At 51.4% G+C, this 22,818-nt stretch overlaps 1 protein-coding gene across 1 annotated transcript; it reads right to left on the bottom strand.

Annotated features, from left to right (window-relative positions):
* Positions 1 to 15,838: 15,838 nt before the first annotated feature.
* On the bottom strand, positions 15,839 to 19,848 carry LOC130045469 (CMRF35-like molecule 1). The gene is made up of 6 exons (XM_056138407.1): positions 19,806 to 19,848; positions 19,564 to 19,740; positions 19,149 to 19,269; positions 18,084 to 18,190; positions 16,371 to 16,393; positions 15,839 to 16,000 (listed from the first exon to the last, which is right to left on the bottom strand). The coding sequence occupies exons 1-6, from the start codon at positions 19,846 to 19,848 to the stop codon at positions 15,839 to 15,841; spliced, it is 633 nt and encodes a 210-aa protein (XP_055994382.1).
* Positions 19,849 to 22,818: the final 2,970 nt, after the last annotated feature.

The raw sequence follows: 22,818 nt of genomic DNA, 5'->3' as shown, positions 1-22,818 counted from the left end.
GATCAGTATTTTATAGAGACTCGGTGCAGAATGAGTAGCACTGTAGCATTGTCCTTCCGTTGTTCATTGATTTGCCCGAGTAATTTGTTGTTGCTGTTTTATTTGGTTTAAAAACAGTAACAAAAAGTCTCACAATTTGTTGTGAGACGTTATTGATGCCTGCTCGAGCAAACCAAAATTACTGATGCAGAATGATTAATCACTTAATCACTTAATCCCCGTTATTCATCGATTTATTCGAGCGGGTGCCAGTAACGTCTCCATTCATCCCGGTTGCGTGCTAGCGTAGCCCAATAGTATCTGTTCGTTTTAGGAACATGTAGAGCCTCAAATCGATCATTTAGGGTCTTGACGAAGAAGTCTGACCATCTTATAGGTGGGCGTCCACGTGATCTTTTGATGTCCCGTGGAATCCAATCAGTAATGGCTCTAGTCCAGCGGTTGTCTGTAAACCTCATTACGTGTCCAGCCCATCTGATTTTTGATGTCTTGGCAAATGAGACAGCATCCCTGATTCTTGAGCGTTGACGAAGATCAGAACTCCGGATTCTATCTCTCATTTGAGTGAATCGTGATATTCCAAGCATAGTTCTTTCGATTCCTCTTTGAGAGACCCGAATAGTGTTCTCATCCTGTTTTCGTAGGGTCCAGGTCTCTGAGGCATATGTTAATGCAGGAAGAATAGTGGAATCAAAGAGATGTGCTCGTAGCTGGAGGTTCTTTGTCCTTTTAGTTATTTCTTCAATGCTCTTGAAGGCATTCCAAGCCGCTCTCTTCCTCCTGCGCAACTCAGGTGCCAGGTCATTCATCATGTTGATTTCTCGACCTAGGTATATATAACTGTTGCATTCGGAGATGGTGGTTCCGTTGAGAGCGAATGGAGCGTCAGGAACAAGGCTGTTTCTCATAAACATTGTCTTCGTAAGATTCAGCTGTAGTCCGACCTTTCCACATTCACGGTCAAAGTCATTCAGCATTTGTGCCGCTTGGTTGATGTTTGGTGTTATTAGAACGATGTCATCAGCAAAGCGGAGGTGGTGTAGTTGCCGACCATCTATCTTCACTCCCATGTTTTCCCATTCCAGTCGTCGCATGATGTTCTCGAGGGTGGCACTGAAGAGTTTTGGTGAAATGGTATCACCCTGCCGAACCCCTCTCTTGATATGGATGATTACTTCTTTGTAGAATGGTGAGATCTTGGTAGTGAATCCGTAGTAGAGCTCACGAAGGATCCTGATGTATTGAGTTTGTACGCCCTGATTGGCTAGGGCTTCCATGACCGCTTCTGTCTCAACAGAATCAAAGGCCTTCTTTAAATCAATGAACGTTAGACAGAGTGGCATCTTGAACTCCCGAGATACCTCAATGAGCTTGGTTATTGTGTGGATATGGTCGATGGTACTGAATCCTTTTCGGAATCCAGCTTGTTCACATGGTTGTCCTTCATCTAGTGTTCTGCTAATCCTATTCAGGATGACTCGAGTGAATAGTTTGTAGATGACAGACAATAGGCAGATTGGGCGATAGTTGCAGAATGATTAAATAAGAAAAAAATCAGAAACTGGTGTAGGAGATTATCACGAGGTTGACAGGTATTTTTGGGGCTGCCAAGCAATGCTCAGTTTATCCAGGGACCCCTCCTGCTGATTCTCAGCCAGCTAGGCTCCTGGGTTAACACAAGGGCTCAGGGATGTGATTCAGCGCAGATCCTGCCGGGCTGGGGGGTTTCCTGGGCCACCCTAGAGGTGTTTGGGGCCTCAGGGCTGTTTAGGACTGACTCCTAGCTATGTGCTCAGGGATCACTTCTGGGGGTGCAGTACCAGAGATCAGACTGAGACTACCTGAGCCTCAGGTTGCAAGTGCCTTCCCCGATGTCCGATCTCTCCAGCCCCTCTGTGACCTCTAACATCGTGGTGCCCATACATACACATGCCCAGACATACACATGGCATACACATGCCTGGTGGTGGTACTCGCACACATATTGGCGGTGGTGCCCACACACGTTTAGTTGTGTTCCCGGGGGTCGCCCTGAGTTTGCGGGGCTCGTACACTCAGCTTCATTGCTCCCAACGCTTACACACCTTTATTTCTGCTCACATATGTGCTCCCTGTGACACGCAGCTGTGGTTGCTGCCCACCAGGGATGTGGCAGTGCCCACCATCCGCTCATCAGGGTTCACCTTTCCTGACTGTGGCACTCATCTCTTTAGCTGGGGTGCTCACTGGGGTGGCTCCCCTCTTTATGGTGCTCAAATACACCTGACCCTGGTACAGACAGCAATCATTTGTGTCACTGTGGACAACAGACCACAGGAGCTGCTCTGCTGGACTCTGGCACATGTGGGACACTAGGGATCATGACCAGATGCTTAGCAGATAGGTGCTCTGTTTCTCCAGCTCCTCCTGCTTGATTCTTCCTGACATGGGGTCTGGCTCCGATGTTATTGGGGCTCAGCAGGTCTTCCTTGACTTTTTTTTTTTTTTTGCTTTTTGGGTCACACCCAGTGATGCTCAGGTGTTACTCCTGGCTCTGCACTCAGGAATTACTCCTGGCTGTGCTTGGAGGACCATATGGGATGCCGGGGATTGAACCTGGGTCAGCGGCATGCCGACAAGCAAGGCCCTACTGGCTGTACTATCACTCAATCCCTCCCCCCTGACTTCCTCAATGTTATTTTGATTCAAGTTGCAGTTTCCAAAAACCTATCCCTGCCCTCAGGTAGGGACTTTCGGTTTGTCAGACTACTGACTGTTTCTCTAAAATGCTGCAGGGACCTTTCCTTTGCTCCCCTGTGGCAGCTGGGAGGGGGCAGCTTGCTGGGCTCTCAGGCTCTCGTGGGCTGTGTCTCCCTAGAAAGGCAGAGGACCGTGACAGGGCAGGTGTGGTTTTGGCGCAGGTTCGAGACTCTCCCTCCTGGGGTTTCTTTGAGTAGTCCCCAGCTCTGTGCTCGGGAGCCGTGGGGTGCTAGGGATAGAACCTAGGCCTTGCGCATGTGGAGCTGAGCCAGCTGGGCTAGTGCTCGCCTTTCCAAGGCTGCTCCCGGTTCCATGCACGAAAACTGCATTTTGACTATCTGTAGATTCGCCCTTGGTCCTCTGCCGAGAGCGTGTGTGTGTGTGTGTGTGTGTGTGTGTTGGGAGTCCATTCTCCCTCAAGGCACTCATGGCCAGTGTTGCCAGAGCCCTGACAAACCCGCAGCCGCCTCTTCAAGAAATACCACTTTTAATTCTCCTGGGCACTTACCCAGAAGTGAAATAGTTGACTCATGGGGTGCGTCTATTTTTACCTTATTTTGAGGAACCATCAGGCTTGGTGACTTCTTATACTTAGGACGGGTGTCAGAGCATCTCTGTCTCTGAACATCTGACCGTTCCTCTCCTGTTCCGTAAAATAGCTCGACTTCTTTAAGGCCAGCCTTGCTGTTCATACTGGATTTTTCTCTTTAATGTTGTAGGTGGGAAGAAGGGATCCTAAGGATTCTGGGCTGCTTGCGGTTTATTTGCCTTGCTGCGTTTTTAAAGGATGGGGCACTGGAATGTGAGGGGGTGACAATGACAAGGGGCAGATCTGCGTAAGGGCGGAACCGAGAACAGGTTATTTACTTATTTATTGTTTATTTGGGTCACATCCAGCAATGCTCAGGGCTTACTCCTGTCTCTGAGCCCAGTAATCACTCCTGGCAGCGCTCAGGGGATGCTGAGGGTTGAATCTGGGGTGGCTGCATGCAAGACAAATGCCCTCCTCACTCTCCTATCACTCTGCTTGAACAGATTAAACTTTTGGGCAGAAGATCAGGGAGTTTGCTGTTATTTGGGCAAATAAATCTAGAATTCTGGGCTTTATCCCGGAAGGACTAGCTTCTTCCTTACTGCTGTTGATGTCCCGGAGTGAGGCGGGTAATGTCTCAAATCAGCATATACAGAGCTGAGGGCTTGACACATTCTAGAGTCTAATCTTAGCAACAATTCTAAGGGTGGGGGGTGATGACTGTGGCTTTTTGCAGAAGTGGAAGCAGGTGTTAAAGGTGACCACACCAAACAGAGGTGACCACATCAAACAGTCCACACCATCCTGCTGTTCCCAGGAAACAGGAGGGGGTGGAGGTGCACCTCACTTTCGTGATACCTGCAGAGTTGGGCCCCAGAATGGAGCTCGCCCTCTGGATAAGTGTCGATGGAACCAAGAGGCTCAGAGGGCCTCAGTCACCCCATAGACCAGCAACCCTGCCCCGTGGCTCCCTGCCATCTTGAGGGGCACAGATGATGTCCAAAGAGGGTGCAGGCAGCCCAGCAAGGGGGATCCTAGCCGGTGGGGGCCCTTGCATCTAGACCCCCCCCACCTTGGGCTGTCCAGAATCGCCCCTGACCTTCACCTGTGATCCTTCTTTCGTTTTTGGGTCACATCCAGAAATACTTATGGGTCACTCCTGCCTCTGCACTCAGGAATTGCTCTTGGCGGTGCTCAGCGGCCCATGTGAGTTTGCCGGGGATTGAACCCAGGTCAGCCGCGTGCAAGGCAGCATCTTATCCACTGGACTATCGCTCTGTGGCCTGTTTCCTCCCTCTCATCTCCTGAGCAGCTTGCCACCGCCTGAGCCTCCGGCTCTATCAAGGCGCTTGCGCACAGGACGCACTAGAGATGCTTTTCAGTGGCTTTGCGCCTGGGTGGAGGCCAGACAGGAGACACTTCCTGCCGGCCAGTTCCTGCATCACTGCTGTTCAGATAACAAAGTTCCATTCGGAAGCAGCACCTATTTAAGGTTTGTTTTCTTGGAATCTTGAAGTTGGGAGGACCCCCCAGCTTTGGGTTCAAGCCAAAGACTCAGGATGCAACATAAAGGGTGGATGTTTGTAGCAAAGTTTCAGAAAACAAAGTAGATGGGGCATCTGGACAAGAACTGAGTGTTGAGGTAATTGATATACCTGACAACATTTCAGTATCTGTATTGCAAGCCAGAATGCCCAAATGGAAAAGATAGAGAGAGGGAGGGAGGGAGGGGGAGAGAGAGAAGGAGAGAGAGAGACAGAGAGAGAGAGAGGCATCTTCCATAGAGGTGGAGGGTGGCGGTGGGGGTGAAATGGGGGACATAGGTGGTGGGAAATGTGCACTTGTGAAGGGACAGGTGTTGGAATTGAAACTCAATCATGAACAAATTTGTAACTGTGTGTCTCACTGTGATTCAATTAAAAAATTAAAAATCACACACACAAACAAAAAAGTAGACGAGGCATGAGTCAGGAAGTCTTCAGCAGTGAGGCTAGGGAAGAGTTTTCATTTCCTCAGTCGCCTGCATCTTGTGGAATTTCTACAATGGACAATCCAGCAAACAGAAACAAAATGCAAAGCAGGCAATACTATTCCCTGGAGCAGGGTGGGAGGCTCTGAGAGGCGCCAAGTTGCACGCAGCAGCTGCAAGCCCAAAGGCTCTGTGTGGAGAACACTTTTATGGTGTTTTATGGACTGCGGAGCCTCTTATATTCAGTCCTTCCTTCGGGATCATTATTTTTGATTGCTGTGGGGTCTAGTGGCGGGAGGCCATGTGGTGTGGGGGTTGGACCTCGGGCCTTGCATACACTCCACCCTCTGAACCACATCTCGCCCCAGCCTCTTGCACAAATAAAATTGAATCTGGAAGATGCTTCATGGGTGCAGCGGTCCTGGGAGACAACCACCCTGCAGCTGCTCCCTCCAATGCCTGGAGGTGAGGGATGGGTGGGAACCTCAGGGGAGGTGTGAGCCCTGGATCCTCCATTTTCAGTCTCTCTTGAGGGAGTACTGAGGCCCAGGGGATCAGGAACTGTCAGGCCTGAGACTAGCACTCATGCCAGCAGCTGAGTTGCTTCCCCAATTCTCTGCTTCTCCCCACTAGTTTCCTTCTTATGTTCCTCCTTAACCTCCCTGGTGCTCTAGGCGAAGGCCATAGAGCCAGGAATACTGGGCCAGGGTGTGGCTCAGCAGGAAAGCACTTGCCTTACCTGTTTGAGTCCCTGAGCTCTCTCCCCAGCACTGCCAACAAACTCAGAGTCCTGAAAACAGGACTAGTGTTTTTATCTCTTTCAATTAAAAATAATTAAAAAAATTAATTTATAAAGTTATTGATAGTTTGGTTTTAGGCATATAATATTTCCACACCAATCCCACCACCAGTGTCAACTTCCCTCCACCGGCGTTCCCATATTCCCTCCGTGTCCCAAACCCCGCCCCATTTCCAGCCCCATCCTCCCACCCGCCGACTTGATAGGCACATTACAAAGTTCCAGTGGTTGCTGCTTAGATCTCGTGTCTTCAGTTGTTGAGTCTGTGTTTTGAATATTGGGATACACCCCTCACTCATATCACCAAGTATAACTGAAACCCCAACGCCTGTTCACCCATTACTTCCTGCTTTCTTTTTCTCTCCTTGATTTCTTTCCTTCTCTGTCATTCTTCTCTCTAAACACTGGGGTCAAGTACTCACAAAGATCATCAACAATAACAAAAAAATTAAAAACCCTATCAAAAAATGGAGAAAGAAAATAAATAAACACTTCTCAGAGGAAGACAGGTGGGTGGCCAGTAGGCCCATGTTAAAATGCTCAGCGTCACTTATCATTAGAGAAATCCAAATCAAGGTGACAATGAGATACCACCTCACACACATAGCAAAACCAGTAGGAACAATCTGCAGTGTCGGGGATGTGGTGAAAAAGAAACTCTCATCCACTGCTGGTGGGAATGTTGCACGGTACAACCTCTGTGTAAAACAGTATGGGGATACTAGAAAATCAGGAATTGAACTACCCTATGAATCAGTAATTCCACTTTTGGACATCTACTCCAAAAATAACAGGACATAAAAACTGTTACTTTCCTCGGATGGGATTTTCCACTGTCACTCCTTCCCCAGATTTGTCCTCAAAGACTAACCTTTCATTTTGGCAGATGGCGGGGCTGGAGGGGTGTGGGGAGAAGGTTGGGATGCTAGGACCAGTCTGCTGGCTTGGCTGCCTGCAATCCAAAGGCGGAGTCCTGGGCCAATGCTGAGAGGGGTTCTGTTTCCTGTCTGTTCAGGGCTCAGCTGGGAGCTGACAGTTTCAGGCCAAACCACCAACACGAGGTTTCTTGGGTGCTCGATGTCCCCCTGTCTCTGAGAGGCCTGGGATCCGAGTGGCAGGACAGAAAAAGGATTCTCATTCTTGTGGGGAGGCAGAGTTATATCTGGCTCTCTAGGGAGAGTCTTTGTGAATTCTGGAGCATCAGCGTGTTCCCCACAACCCTTCTAACTCACTGACCTAGGCACGCTACCCATGGATTGTGGAGGAGGGACCCAGTCAACTTCAATCCCAGCCAGTGCACTAGCGACCTCCTCCCATCAGGGGTTAAGGTTCAGCCTACAGGCATTGCCAGTATCAGATGAGGCTCTGGGAGCACCTTGCGACGTTCCCCTTCCTCTTCTCTCCACTAAGGGGCGCCCCCACCGATCTTATTTTCTCCACTAGGGGGAACTTCCATCCTTCCTCTAGGGGGTGCTCTTGCCTTATTCGCTACATTAGGAGGAATTTCTGCCATTTATCTTCTATCCAGTAGGGGCGCTCCTGCTTCTCTGCTTCACTAAGGGATGCTTCCACCCCTTTTCTTCTCTCCACCAGGAGGCACTCCTGCCTCTTCACTAGCAGATGCTTGTACCACTCCTCTTCTCTCCACCAGAAGGCGCTCCTGCCTCACTTCGCTTCACCAGGAGGCGCTCCTGCCTCTTCTTCACCAGCAGATGCTTGCACCACTCCTCTTCTCTCTACCAGAAGGCGCGCCTACCTCACTTGTTCTCTCCACTAGGAGGCGCTCCTGCTTCCTCTTTACCAGCAGATGCTTGCCCTATTCCTTTCCTCTCCACCAGAGGGCGCTCCTGTCTCTATTTTCTCCCTTCCAGGAGGCTCTTCTGCTTCTCTTTTTCTCTCCACTAGGAGGCGCTCCTGCCCCTCCTCTCAGGACACTTGGGGATTCTGGACCTCCACTCCTAGCACAATTTCTGGTTCATTTTGCTCTTTGTCCTGAGTCTTGGCCTTTTAGTTCTCAAAAACACTCTTGAATCCAGATAAAGGGTGACCATCATCACTTGGTCACTAGACGTCCTCTGAAGCTGGACATGGACCCAGCTTCCCACGGCACACAGCCTTGGGTCTGGAGAACACTAAGGCATGTGTCCCAGGAGGACTGGAGACAGCAGGCTGGGCTGACTTCCTTCAGTCTAGGCTCTGTGGCTGAGGGTCGACTTCTTCAACTTTTTATACCTTTGAGCTGGGGAAAACAAGAAAAATATTTTGCAGACGGGGTGATGGCTAAGACATAAACAAAACCCAATGTAGATAGTATTTGATTTACCAAATCCAGTGTTGAATTAAATGCAGTACAACATCTTCATGGAGTCAGGTTTTTTTGTTTTGTTTTGTTTTGGGTGAGGGGAGTTGGGATTTTTTTTTCTTTTTGCCCCAGCAGCCAGTAGGACCCTTCATATGGTCTGATAATGGCAACCCCTAAGGGGAACTTCTGCAATTCCATCGTGATGCTCAGGGGCTATTCCTGGCTCTTTGCTCAGGAGTGACCCCTGTGGTGCTCTGGAGTACATCTGTGGAGCTGGGGATTGATAGCTAGGCAAGCGCCTTGCCCCTCCCTACCCTGGATTAGATTGCTTTTTATAATGTTTTGGTTTGGGGGTTATGGCAGGTGATGCTGGAGTGTACACTTAGTGCAATGATCAGGGGTTACTACCTGCAGTGCTAAGGGGGCACATGCAGTGCCTGGGATCGAATCTGGGCCCCTGTGGGCAAAACCAGTGCTCTTTCCTCCAGCTCCTCATCCCCCAATTGGTCTGATTTTTGACAAACCCCACGCCACAGACCCTGAGGTTTGTTAATCCAGGGATGCACAGCGTTGCAAGAAAACACTCTCAGCCAATGAGAAGAGACTGCAAAGAGAGCTTCGTGGGATCACTTCCTGCAAATGATCCATAGAAATTTTTCAAGTGGAAAACCAGTCTCAAAACAAATGTCCAAGAAAGGCTGAAAGCTTGCGAGCGAGGAGGAGAAGCCCTGCTCTTTCTGAGCCGTGCTTGCCCAGCTCATGACTCAGGGAGTGCTGGGAGGAGAAAATCAGAGACGCAGGGGCGCTTGCGAGAGTGTTGAGTGTATGGAGTGTAAGCGTTTATCTGATGAGTATGTTAGGGTCTTCACCTGGAATCCACATGACCCCACGGCTCTGGGGCTCACATGGCAGAGACCAATGTATCTCTGAAATAGATATTTCCCTGGTCTGGGGGCCCCTGCTTAGCCTCCCCGCCCCCCCCCCCATAGTGGGCCTTCTCTATGTCTTCCTGCAGGCGCGTTATTAAAACAGAAGTTGGGGTGGGGCCGGAGCCATAGCACAGCGGGGAGGGCACTCACCTTGTACATGGCCGACCCTGGATTGATCCTGGCATCCCATATGGTCCCTTAAGTACTGCCAGGAGTGATTCCTGAGTTCAGAGCCAGGAGTAAGCCCTGAATATTGCCTAGTGTGGTCTCAAAACAGCAATAAAAATTACAAAACAGAAGTGGAGGTGCTGGAGAGAGAATATAAAGAGGAAGGCACCAGCCTTGCATACGGCAGACTTAGGTTCAATTTCTGGCATCCCATAGGCATCCCCAAGAACTGCCAGAAGTGATTGTAGAGCACAGAGCCAGGAGTAACCCCTGAGTATCACCTGGTGTGGTCCCGAAACAAAACAATAAAATAACATGAGAGTGACTTAGGGGCCATCGAGGCAGAAGTGAGGGGGCAGGTGACTCTGCACTGCCCCTCCGTGCCCTCCCCTGGTCTCAGCTCATCAGCCCCCCTCCAGCATCTGTCCCCCTGGAAATTGCCGTGCTTCCAGGGCCTGCTATGTACTGGGATCTGAGCATGGACCTCCCCATCTTCTGCCCACAATAAGCTGCTCATATCAATTTTTTTTGGGTGCTGACACAAGAGCCGAAGAGACCCCTCGGGGACTCTTGCACATGGACGCTGTGATGAGGGACCAGCATGCTGGGTGCCAGGCAGGGCTCCATGGTCCCCAGGTAGGAGAACTCTGCTAGACCAGAGTTCAATGCCTGGTGCTGCTCACATGTGCCAAGACAGCAGTTTCTGAGACTCCCAGTGCCACAGCAGAGTGTGTGGTCACCGCCCCACTATTTCCATGTGTGTGCAAGCACCACGACTAAAAATGTGGGAGCACTGTAGCTGGGGAGTCCAACCCTTGGTGAGTTCTGTCTGAGCACTGCAGTGAGCTCCAGCGAGAATTACAATCAAAATACATATAAGCACCACAACTGAATGAGTGTGCTCCCCAGTGATCACACATTCGAGTTCCCTGGCCCTTGGCGAGCACTAAAACCAAGCGCGCGGCAACTCCAACCAGCACTGGCATGACTCCTGGTCGCCTCCATGGCAATTACAGTGAAGGGCAGGGAAGGGAGACGGTCAATGCAGAAACCACAAGAGGTGTCTCCATGGAAGCTTCTCCCCAGGGGTCCTGGAAGACCTGCTCTCCTTCCCTTCAACAACTGGAACCTACACCCAGTGCCATTGAAGATCCCTGGCGCCTCCTAGCGGCCTTTTCCTTCCCAGCTTCTCTGCTTTAGGAATAGCTCAGAACCTGGCAGACAAGGGACCAGCTTTGCCAGCAGGGCTGCATGCCAGTGATAAGCTTTCTATCTTTCGGACGTGGTTTGATTTTTCTGTTGAGTTCCTGAAGGACCCAAGGACAGGGTTAGTTTCAGAACCAAGGACAGGGACAAGGGCGTGTTTGTAGCTGAGAATCCAGGATTGAGCTGCTTTACCCTGGAAGTTCTGTAACTATCCCGCCTCTAATGCCCAAGGGCCCCGGGGACTAATGCAGCTCCAGTAAGACTCAACGTAAGGCACAGTCATTCCCGCTTTACTATTTCCAAAAGCGCTTTTAGGCATCCAAGTTCCTCTTGTTCTCCATGTAAATTTCACAGCAAGTTTTGCCTTACAAAACATGTTTCTGGGTTTTTATTTTTAATTGAATCACAGTGGGATACAGAGTTACAAAGCTGATCATGGTCAGGTTTCAGTGATACAGTGTTCCAACACCCGTCCCTCCATCAGTGTACATTTCCCGCCACCGGTGTCCCCAGATTCCCTCCTGCCAAGGACCCCTCAGCCTGTAGGCACTCTCCCCCTCTCTTTCCCCCTTTGGAATATTATGGTTGTAGCTGTTAGAAAAATCTCTTTGACTCCACTGTTCTTCCTGCACTAACATACGCCTCAGAGACCTGGGCCCTACGAAATCAGGACGAGAATGCTATTCGGGTCTCCCAAAGAAGAATTGAAAGAATTATGCTTGGAGTATCACGTTTCACTCAAGTGAGAGAAGGAATCCAGAGTTCCGACCTTCATCGACGATCAAGAATCAGGGATGCTGTGTTGTTTGCCAAAGTGTCAAAAATCAAATGGGTTGGACACGTAATTTGAAGACAACCGCTGGACTAGAGCCGTTACCGACTGGATTCACGGTATGTCAAAAGAATGCGTGACCGCCCAAGTACAAGATAGTCAGATTTCTTCGTCAAGACCACAAATGAACGGTTTGAGGCTCTTCGTGTTCCTGGAGTGAGCAGACGCCATTGGGCTACACAGGCAAGTGACAGGGACGAATGGAGACACTACTGGCGCCCACTCGAGCAAATTCATGAGTAACGGGATGTCAAGTGATCAAGTGATAAAAATAAATGTAATATGAGACCAATACCCGAGGACAGTAGAAACAAGGGCCAAGAGGTTGGAAGTTCCTGGGCTTTGATCGTCACTGTCCTGCATGCAGATCAATACCCGAGAAATTAATACCTAGCGGGGCTTCCAGCCCTCCCACAGGACACATCCCTCCATATCCCCCCAGTCTTTGGCCTTGTTCATCCCCATTTTGCAATTTTTAGTATAGCAATGCTGCACATGTTTAGGTTTTCTTCCCCGGGAGCAATTTGTACGTAGTATTGGGTTTGCACTGCAGTTTCTTTTTTTTTTTTATTAATTTTTTTTTATTAGTGAAACACCATGAGGTACAGTTGTAGATTTACAATTTTTTGTGCTTGGGTTTGATTATACAATGATCAGATACCCATCCCTCCACCAGTGCCCATTTTCCACCACCACGGATAATATCCCCCCCATCCCCCCATCCCCCTGCCTCTGTGGCAGGGCAATCCCCTGTGTTCTCTCTCTCCTTTTGGGTGTTGTGGTCTGCAAAAGAGGCATTGAGTGGCAAACATGTTCAGTCCATAGTCTACTTTCGACATGCATCTCCCCTCCTGGGAGGATCCTCCAAACACCCTTTATTTGGTGCTCCCTTCTCTATCTGAGCTGCCCTTTCCCCTAGAATGCCCGGCTGGCCTCTAAGCTATGGAGTAATCCTCCTGGTGCTGACCTCAGCTATTCTTGGGTATTAATCTCATATTTTGTTACTTTATATCCCCCAGATGAATGCAATCTTTCTATGTCTATCCCTTTCTTTCTGACTCATTTCGCTTAGCATGATACTTTCCATGTTGTACCACTTGTATGTAAATTTCATGACTTCATCTTTTCTAACAGCTACATAGTACTCCATTTGCACTGCAGTTTCTAAGCGTTTGTTATTAGTATAGAGAAATATTTGATGTTACCAGTTACTATTATAGAGAAATATTTGATGTTGCATCCTGGAATTTTGGGGAATTCATTGGTTCATTGGTTACTTCCTTAAGTTTTCGGGTAGATTTTTTACATAGACAGACAGCCACACACACGGAGTGGGGGGAGAGAGAGAGAGAGACAGAGAGAGACAGAGAGAGAGAGAGAGAGATATTTCCCCCTCTTATCTATAAGCTTGAATGATGTTCTGGACCCCTAAGGACTGCCTGGAGGGTTTTATTATTTCTTTCTTTTTTTTCCTTTTTTGGGTCACATCTAGTGATGCACAGTTACTCCTGGGCTCATGCACTCAGGAGTTACTCCTGGCGGTGCTCAGGAGACCATATGGAATGCTGGGAATAGAACCCGGGTCGGCCACGTGCAAGGCAAACGCCCTACCCTCTGTACTATTGCTCCAGCCCCCTTTTTATTATTTCTTTTAAAAATTTTTTTGTTTCTGTTTGTGCTATACTGAGTCTGTGCTCAGTGATTACTCCTGGCAGGCTGGGGGACTAGATGGGTTGCTGGGGATGGAACCCGGTTCAGATACATGTGAGGCAAGTGCTCTCCCCACTGTACTATCCCCTCAGCCTGGTGAAGGTTTCTAACACTGATCAGGGGGAGAGGGAAAGTTGCATTTTTTACCATGCATTCCTACAAAACAAACAAACAAAACTGCCACTGCAGATCTCGGGCTCAAGCCTTCATAACACACATGGGAAAAGGAAGGGAGACAGAGCTGTCCCCAGGCAAGCCAGGGAGCAGAGACAGCTCCACCCTGAGCCCCGGGGCTGGCCGCACAGACCCCGCAGGCCATCTGCAAGCCTGAGAAGGTCACTTCCCAAGCCTGCGGGGGCACCAGATGGCCTCGGCATGGTCACCACGACATCATCGCATCCTCTGTGGGACTTGCCAGCTCGCGTGGGCGTGTTTTGTTTTGATCACAGTTGCCTTCTTGAATGGAGTGAGCTGCTGTATGGAAACAGGAGAAATTTGCCTCCTGGCTTCTCTTTGAAAGTAGAAGAGCATTGAACATAAGAAATATTCAGGGCTGGTGGAGGGATGGGCACTTGATCATTGTATAACTGAAATCCAAGCACAAAATTTGTAAGCCTATAACTGTACCTCATGGTGTTTCACTAATAAAAAAAGAAAAAAAAAAGAAATATTCAGGGCCGGAGAGACAGCACAGTGGGGAGGGCTCTGGCCTTGCAGGCGGCCAACCCAGGTTTGTTGCCCGGCATCTCATGGGGTCCTCGGAGCTCTGCCAGGAATGATCCCTGAGCACGGAGTCAGGAGTAAGTCCTGAGCACCTCCGGGTGTGGGCTCCCTGCCCCATCAATCGCTTTGGAAGGTCTCTGGGAAGCCACATGTCTCCCAGAAAACAGCATGGCATGGCGGCTGGCTTGGTGCTGCCCCCCCACCCCCCCCTTCATATGGAACTTTCCTGGGCGTACCTGGGCAGGAGAAGGCGGGTCCAGCACCTGGAGCTGTTTGGTGGAAATCAGAGGCCACGCTCTGGGCTGGCCTGGGGATAAGCAGCCTAGTATTGGCTGGAGCAGTCACAGCTGTCTCGGGGAGAGGTCCCCAAAGGCCAGGAACTGGAGAGGGGCTGAGGGACTCTCAGAAGGGGAGACTCTCTCTCTTCCTTCTCTCCAGTCCTGCAGGTTGCAGAAGGCGCAGGGGCAGTGGGGGGGGTGTCCCCGCTCTGTGGGGTCCCCAGGACAGGGAGCAGGACCCCCTCAGTCCAGCAGGGACATTCATTCTCCTCTTTGGAAGACGCCACTGCTGTCCACTGAGTGGCCACAAGGTGGAGCTGGGCACTGAGGGCCTGGCTGTCCTGGGTACCCCTGGGACCCTGCCCTGCCCCCAACATCCCGGCACACAGACCCCCAACAGTGGGGCCTTCACAGGGTCAGGGCAGGAAGGAGTCCGTCCAGGTCAAAGTGCCAGGAGGGAGTCACTGGTTCAGGGGTCCCAGCTCCCCTCTGCCCGCTAGCCTGATCCCGGGCAGGAAAACCCTTCGGAGCCCAGAGTCCCACTGTCCGCTGCCCACCTCGGGCCCCTCCCCCTGTCCAGGCCGGCTCTCAGGCATGTCCTTTCCACCTCCTCTGCCCGAGCTGCCCATGTCCCTCCTGCTGGCCCTGTTTCATTCCCTCTGGAGCTGAGGCGTCTGTCTCTCCCATTGCTGGCTTCTCAGGTCGTGGTTAGTCTGGGGGTCTCCTAGGTCTATCTGAGCTGCTATCTCATGTGGGACACTCCCAGCTGTATCTGGGACACACTCCTGGCTCTGTGCTCAGGGGTCACTCCTGGTAGGTCCAGGGGCCCCTATGCAGTGCTGGGGTTGGACTGGGCTCTGCCACGTGCCCGGAGAGTGCCTAGTCCCTGTGCCCCCACTCTGGGCCCTTCCCGGGGGTCTCTGTGGCCATTTCCAACATGGATGGGTGTCAGGGGGTGAAGAGTCTTGGGGATCCGGGGGCCCCCAGACTCCGAGTGGCAGGGTCCCCCCCACAGAAGGATCCTGGGGTCCCGGGCAGGAAGTGCAGGCCAGGTGGAGGGGCAGCTGGGGGAGGGGCGGAGCCCCGGCAGGGGCAAGGGAGACGGGGACAGCAGCTGGGGATTCTCGCTGGTTCCCTGTAGTCTCTCCCGCCCTGTGCCCCCTCCCCAGACAGAGTTGCCCCCTTTCCTAACCCGAGAAGCGGGGGCGGATGCAGCAGGAAGTGAGGCGACTCAGGGTGTTCGGGCGCCGGCCTGTTGCAGGTGGAGTCTCCTGTCATCTCCAGGATGGGCCCGGCCCCTTCTGCTCCGGCTTCTGCAGCCTGTCCTGGGGGGCCAGGCAGAGGTTGGGGCCCCACCCTGCAGTCTCATCCCCACCTCCAAAGCACAGAGGCCTCGGGGCCGGCTGGGCCAGTGCCTGCATGAGGCTCGGTTGGACCCGCACTGGGGGCTGGGGGGCCAGTACTCAGCATCGCTCCCGGGAAGAAGGACCATGCGCTGCTGTCAATCTCAGTCTCACCCAATCAGCGCCCGGGACCAGACCGGGCCTCCGGAGTGGTGGGCGGGAGGAGGGGGAAGAGGGAGAAGCCACCCCAGTCTAACTCCTGGAACCCAGGCGGGGACACTCTGGGGGCGCAGGCCAGAGAGGGGGTCTCAGAGTCCCGTCCTGAGCTTCCTGATGCTGCTGTACTCGGTGGCCATCTCAGAGCTCCTGCCGGCTCTGGGGCCCGCGCAGGGGTCCGCATTAGAGCAGATGAACTCCGGGTCACGGGGGCGCAGAGACAGGTGAGCGTAGCAGACCTCTTCCTGGACATGCTGGAGGGACGGATAGTGCTGAGAGGCTTCTGCAGAGCACCCCGAGCCTCTGCCCCCTCTCCTTGCCCTGCCAGGCACCCTCGTCTCTCCCAGGTTCCCGCCACAAGGCTGTCGGGTCCCCATTCCCCACCGCACAAGGGCCCTGTTTGAGTGCGTGGTTCAGTACTGAAATCGGTGGGGTGGGGGGTCTTGGTGTCCATGGCACCCTCTGGGCCCAGCACCTGCCACCTCCCTCGCCTGCCCTCCCAGTCCCACTACTTCCCGCTCTTTCCTGGTCCCCTACCCCGGGCTCCATCTCCGGGCTCTGGGACCAGGAGTGGGAGCTGGGAAGTGGGCAGGTGGGGGCTGGTTGTGACCCCAGGACTCTTACCGGCTCTGGGAGGATCTCAATGGCTGAAAGACAACAATGGAACATTAGAGAAGTGTCCCAGGTGGGGGATGGTCTATGCATTCCCCCATACATGGCCAGGGTGGTCCTGGGGGCCCCCGGCACTGATGGACCCAAATAGTCTTGGCCTGAGTGTCACCAGAAATGGCCCTGGGGCCCTTTCAGCAGGGAAGGAAGGAAGGAAGGATGGAAGGAAGGAAAGACAGAAGGAAGGAAGGAGGGGAGGAAGGAGGAAGGGAGGGAAGGAGGATGGATGGAGGGAGGAGGGAGGAAGGAAGGAGGGAAGGAAGGAAGAAATGAAGGGAAGAACAGAAGGGAAGATTGAAGGAAGAAAGGAAGGAGGGAAGAAAAGAAAGGAAAAGAAGGAAGTGAAGGAAGAACAAAAAGATCAAAGGAAGGAAAGAAAGAGGAGGGAAAGAGGGAAGGAAAGAAGGAAGTGGGAGGAAGGAAGGAGGAAGGAAAGAAGGAAGGAAGGGAAGGAAGGGAAAGAAGGGCAGAAGGAATGAAGAAGGAAGGGGAAGGAAGGAAGGAAGGAAAGGAGGAAGAAAGAAGGAGGGAGGAAGGAAGAGAAATCTGTCCAGTATCCAGAATCCTTGCTGGTTCCTGTTTCATCTGCCCTGAACCCCCCTCCAGCCCCCAGGTTCTCCCGGTTTCAGACAGAAAGGAAGCAGATGACCCCTGCTTTTATCTTTCGAGTCATTGACCTGAGCGTGGAGAGGCCTCAGCTGGAACTTGGGTCAGGGGCAGACTTGGGGAGAAGGTGGGGAGCGAATGGGGACCCTCTGACTCAGGCTCCCGGTGCAGGCCAGGCCCCTGACATGAGGTGCGGTGGGTCACGGGGTGTGCATCTGTACACATACCACTTGCATGCAAACCCTTGCATGCTCTGTGGTCATGTATTTGATCATGCGTAAGGGTGTGGGGCCATACAGAAAGGACGTGGGGGCCAGGCTGGACACTGGGTGTGTCTGGGAGCTGAAGTCCCTCCACAGAGCAGCTGTGCCGGCCCCAGGTGAGAGTGAGTGGGCAGAGGAGCCCCAGCTCCTGCTCCCACCAGTGTGCATGAGGCGTGTGCATGTGTGTGTGTGCATGAGTGTGTGCGTTTGTGTGTGCATATGTGTGTGAGTGTTTGCACACATGTGATTGTGTTCACAGGCTTGTGCACATGTACATGTGTGTGCACATGTATACTTATGTATGATGTATGCAAATGTGTGTGCACATGTCTGTAAGTGCAGTGAGTATGTGCATGTGTGTGTGTGCATATGATTGCCTGTGTGTGCCTATTTTTGCATGTGTGGTGGCATTTGCTTGCATGTATGTACGCACATATGTGTGCACATATTTTTACATGTGTGTGTATGTGCACGTGTGTGCATGTGTGCATGTGTGTGTACTCACTCATGTGATTGCGTGTGTCCTGAGCTCCGTGTCTTCCTGATCCCTCCTTGGCCACCAGCAGCCGACAGGAGGGTGCTGTGGGTACAAGCTGGCACCTGCTAAGGCCGCCTGAGAACCAGGCAGAAACCAGAGGGGAAGTGGGGGGGGGGAGATGGCCCACGTCTCCACGGCCACCTGTGGCTCCACTACCTCACGGGCTGGCCTTAGGGCGGTGCCCCCAGCCCTGGGCAGTCCCTGTCTGATGTCTCTGGCCCCTGCTGCCATCAGACCCACACACCCCACGCCTGCTCTCACCTGTCCTATGTCGCTTCAGCTTTCTCCAAGCAAGGAGGGCGGCCACCAGCAGGAGAAGCGGCAACACAGCAGAGATGATGGACAGGAGCAGGGGGACAGGAAAGCCCCTGGAAACAAGAGCGGACCCCTTGCACTGAGCCCCTGGGGCAGGGCTGTAGCCCCTGGCTGGCTGCAGCGTACACACATGCCGTCAATTCCAGCATATGCTGCCCAGGAGCCCCCACCCAAATATGGTGAAGATGCATTGGGGAGGGGAGGGGAGAAACAAGGGGGGAGAGGGGAAAGGAGATGAGGGGAGAGAAGAGGAGAGGTGAGAAAGGAGGGAAGGGGAAAGGAAAGTTTGGGAGAGGAGGGTAGGGAAGAGGAGGGGAGAGGTGGGGAGGGAAGGGGAGAGAATAGGAGAGGAGAGAGAGGAGGGGAGGGAGGGTGAGGATAGGGGAGAGGAGGGGACTGGAGGGGAGAGGATTGAAAAGGAGGGGTGAGGTGAGGAGGGAAAAAGAGGAGAGAGGAGGAGAAGGAGGAGGAGGGCAAAGAGGACTGAAAGGTGAGAGGGGGAGAGGAGCAAAGACAGGCATAGTGGGTGCCCACGGCAGCTCAGACAGCACGTGACAGACTCCTCCCTGCAGTGCTCCCACCCTTGAAAGAAGTGTCCTCCCCAGTAGCTCAGACCATCGGCACTTCCTGTGGTACCTCAAGGACTCAATGCTACCACCAGGTACAGGTGGAGAGTCCTGGGCTCCCGGTCCTGCACCAGGGGTGGTCCTTGGAGAGGAAACAGGCATGGGGGCAGGAAAGGAGACATGAGGGGGTGGCGGATGAGGGATGTTGGCAGGGACAGAGCTGGGAGCAGGGCCGGAGACACAGTCTCCTGTGGAGCCCAGAGGGTGCCTCCCACTCAACCACGCCTTGGTTTCAGATTTGGTGTTGGTGGGGCTGAAGGGTATGTGGGGGACCCCAGCTGGGTCATGAGTGGAGCCTGAGGGTCCAGAGATAAGTCCTGGGGGTCCCCGTGGAGCAGTGGGCCCAGAGAGATGTGGCAGAGAGTAGAGTATGCGGCCGGCTCACGTGGTGTTGGAGAGGGCCCTGGTCACCCTCGGGGCGTCAGTGGTCTCTTCTGTGGTGGCTTCTGTCGTGGGTGCGTTGGTGGTTGTGGTGGTCGTGGTGGACACAGTGGTGGTGGTCAGAGCTGGGGTTGGAGTTAGACAGAGAGACCAGGTCACAGGCGGCTCCAGCAGCCTGGCCAGCCCGGAGCTGGGCAGAGAGCGCTGAGCCCAGAGAGAGAGCGAGGGCATCTGGGGTGGAGGAGCCCCTGAGCATTGCAGAGAAGCACCTGCCCCACTGCAGTGCCCACAAGGGCATGAGGCCAGGACTCAGCCCCAGGACAGTCACCCCAGAGTGACTGACAAGGACAGGAGAGGAGAAGCCAGGGAGAAGCCAGAACAGGACCTGGGGGACTTGAGACATAGACACGGTCACCTACCTGGCCTGATGGTCACTGTGACCTGGAACGTCTGATCAGATCGTTCAATCCCGCAGTAGTACACGCCTGTATCATCATGCCTGAGTCGCTCCATGGTCACAGTGAACTTGCGCTGACTCTGGTCATCCCTGATGGTCACCCGGGCACTTCTCGCCACCTGCTTTGTTCCAGCAGTTTCTGTACGATTCCAACAGCCTCTCTGGGCTGACCATCGGCACCACCACTTCCGGTGCCTCTCATACCCAGCGTCATACAGACAGGGCACGAACAAGGAGCTTCCAACATGACCGGTAACTTCTCTGGGTCCCCTGAGAGCAGCTGAGCCTGGAAACAAAGGCCTGTCACCTCCTGCACAGGCAGTGCCACTGCTGGGCATGGAGACTCGCCCTATCACTTCCCACCCAGGGACACCCGCCTTCCCCAGACCCTCCCTCTGTTCTCCCCGGGACCCCAAGGACTCCATAAAGGCCTCAGAGACTCAAGACTGTGACCCTGAGTGGTGACGGCCCCTGCCCAGCAGCCCAGACCTGCTGCATATGGGCCGGGAGAGTAGATGTCCAGAGAATGGAGGAGTCATTGTTTCCTATGACACAGCAGGGTTATCCCAGAGCTCTTGGACAAGCTCTTTCTTGCTGTCACTCGCTATGGAACCTGGACCTCATGTCATGGCAAGTGTTCTGCACTGAGTGACCTCACTGGTCTCATACCAATTCTTTTTTTTTTTGGCTTTTTGGGTCACACCCGGCGATGCTCAGGGGTTACTCTTGGCTTTGCACTCAGGAATTACTCCTGGCAGTGTTTGGGGGACCATATGGGATGCTGGGAATCGAACCTGGGTTGGCCATGTGCAAGGAAAATGTTCTATCTGCTGTGCTATTGCTTCAGCCCCTCATACCAATTCTTTACTTGGCCAAATTCCTTGATTTGCTCAATATTTTTATTTTCCCCATGAATATTAGTATTGAAGCCTTTTAGTTGTTGTTGATCCTGGGTCTATTCTACTGCTACTGCCACCCCCACTGTTATCTGTTTTATAGAATATTATTATTATTTGGGGAGATTATTTTGGGGTCCCACTCAACTGCACTCAGGGCTTACTCCTGTCTCTGTGCTCAGGGATCCCTCCTGGCAGGGCTGAGGGAATCATAGGTGGTTCCTATGATTCACCTTCAAGGAACCAGGGGCGAGCAACTTCCTCTTTAGACCTTTTATAGACTATTTTTAGCACAAAAATTTAAAAATATAACTTGAATATTATTTATAATGAAAACTGCTATCTATTGCAATGATACATTTTTACCACTTGTACTGATACTATTTTGATCAAAGATTTCTTTATTTTTAACCTCTTCAGGTATTCAAGCTGTTTTGAAATTCAGTTGGTATTACTATCTAAATTATTATTTTATCTCACATTTAAATTGATTACTTTATTCCTTTAAGAATATCTCCTGGACTGGAGTGATAGTACAACTGGAGGGTGTTGGCCTTGCACACAACAGACTAGGGTTTGATTTCTGGCCTCTCACTGCCAGGAGTAACTCCTGAGTATCACTGGGTGTGACCCATAAAGTCAAGTTAAATTAATAAATAATTTTTAAAAAAGGAAAGAGTAAAGTTGGAGCACAACTGGATGTGGCCATAGAACTAACAAAAAGTAAAAAATAAAAGAGGATTTGTTTATTCCCACTTTTAAAGCTGAGATATCTTTTGCAAAGCACCCAGCACTGCTTACTCCTGTCTCTGTGCTCAGGATTTAGTCCTGGCGGTGCTGGGAACATATGGGGTGACAGGGACCAAACCAGGGTTGGCAGTGCACAAGCAAAGCACCCTACCTGTCGTACTCTTGCTTCAGACCCTGTAACACAGGTATTGTAAGGTTGGCAGGTCTCATGCTAACTTTATTTAACAAGAATTCATTTTTGAATTCAGCTTTTGCTTTTACACACAGGTTTGGATATGCAGTATTTCCTTCCTTCCTTCCTTGCTTCCTTCCTTCCTTCCTTCCTCCCTTTCTTTTTTATTTTTGGGTCACACCTGGCAATGCACAGGGGATACTCCTGGGTCTGTACTCAGGAATTACCCCTGGCAGTGCTCGGGGGGACCATATGAGATGCTGGGAATTGTACCTGAGTTGGTCACGTGCAAGGCAAGTGCCCTACCCACTGGGCTATTGCTCCAGCCCCCCTTTCATCCTTTTCATTCATTCATTTTTTTCTTTTCTTATGTCTTTTCTCATTCCTTTATTGCTATGAGCCAAAAATTAATCCCAGGACTTTACACACTCAAGGCAAGTACTCTATCACTAAGCTACATTTTCAAACCTCTGTGTCTTTATTTAAAAAAAAATACAAGTCTTTATACTTTTCTACAGTCTATATTTTATATTATCAAATTATAGCAGGTTTTAAAGGTATCTCCAAAGTCACTTTGGTTCATTTTTATTTCCCGTGAATAATTTTAAGATGCATTGTTCATTTTGATATTTGTCTCAATATTTTCATTGAATGGCTGGAGTGAAAGCACAGCAGGTAGGGCGTTTGCCTTTCAACGTGGTCAACCCGGGTTTATATTCCCAGCATCCCATATGGTCCCCTTAGCATCACCAGGAGTAATACCTGAGTGCGTGAACCAGGAGTAACCCCTGTGCATTGCCAGGTGTAACCCAAAAAGCAAAAAAAAATTTTTTTTAAAATTGAATTTTACTAGATACAAATATAACATCAGGATATACCGATGGAAAAAAGTGGAAATGCAAAGAACAGAGAAAGTACATGGATGAATAAAATAAGGAATGTTACTTTTTGTCCTGATAAAACGCGAATGATGAAATAATATTAAGATTGGAGTTTCCCATAACCAAAGCCCATGCTAGAGCCCATTGCCTCAACACTGAACCTCACAGAGGCCCCTCCAACCCCTGCCCTCCTCTCCCCCACATATACATGCACAATTTACTTCAACACTGTGGTTACAGAATTGCTTATGAAGATATGTTTTGGGCATTCTATATTCCAACACCAACCCCACCACCACTGGCACCTTCCCTCCACCATTGTCTCCATATTCCCAGCTACCCCTCAAACCTGTTCCACAAAATTTATTTCATATTACTCGCTACCCATAAAGGACTAACAGAAAGATCAAAAAATATTCCCTTTGAGGATAATTAATGAAAATCTTTGTATCTCACCATGTCCTAGTCCGAAGTTCTACTAAATGGTTTTACAGTTAAGCTAAGGTGTTAATGCTTTT

Source organism: Sorex fumeus, unplaced genomic scaffold, assembly GCF_029834395.1.
Source record: "Sorex fumeus unplaced genomic scaffold, SorFum_2.1 ptg000128l, whole genome shotgun sequence".
NCBI classification, from domain to species: domain Eukaryota; kingdom Metazoa; phylum Chordata; class Mammalia; order Eulipotyphla; family Soricidae; genus Sorex; species Sorex fumeus.
This window is presented reverse-complemented; position numbering and strand designations above follow the sequence as displayed.

What these genes read in the sequence shown, in the direction of transcription:
- LOC130045469 (XM_056138407.1), bottom strand. Translation starts at nt 19,848, where the DNA reads ATGTTGGAAGCTCCTTGTTCGTGCCCTGTCTGTATGACGCTGG. An exon ending in AGGGCCCTCTCCAACACCAC is followed by an intron (nt 18,191 to 19,148) that starts GTGAGCCGGCCG and finishes TCTTGTTTCCAG; the next exon opens with GGGCTTTCCTGTCCCCCTGC. An exon ending in TTGAGATCCTCCCAGAGCCG is followed by an intron (nt 16,001 to 16,370) that starts GTAAGAGTCCTG and finishes CCGTCCCTCCAG; the next exon opens with CATGTCCAGGAAGAGGTCTG.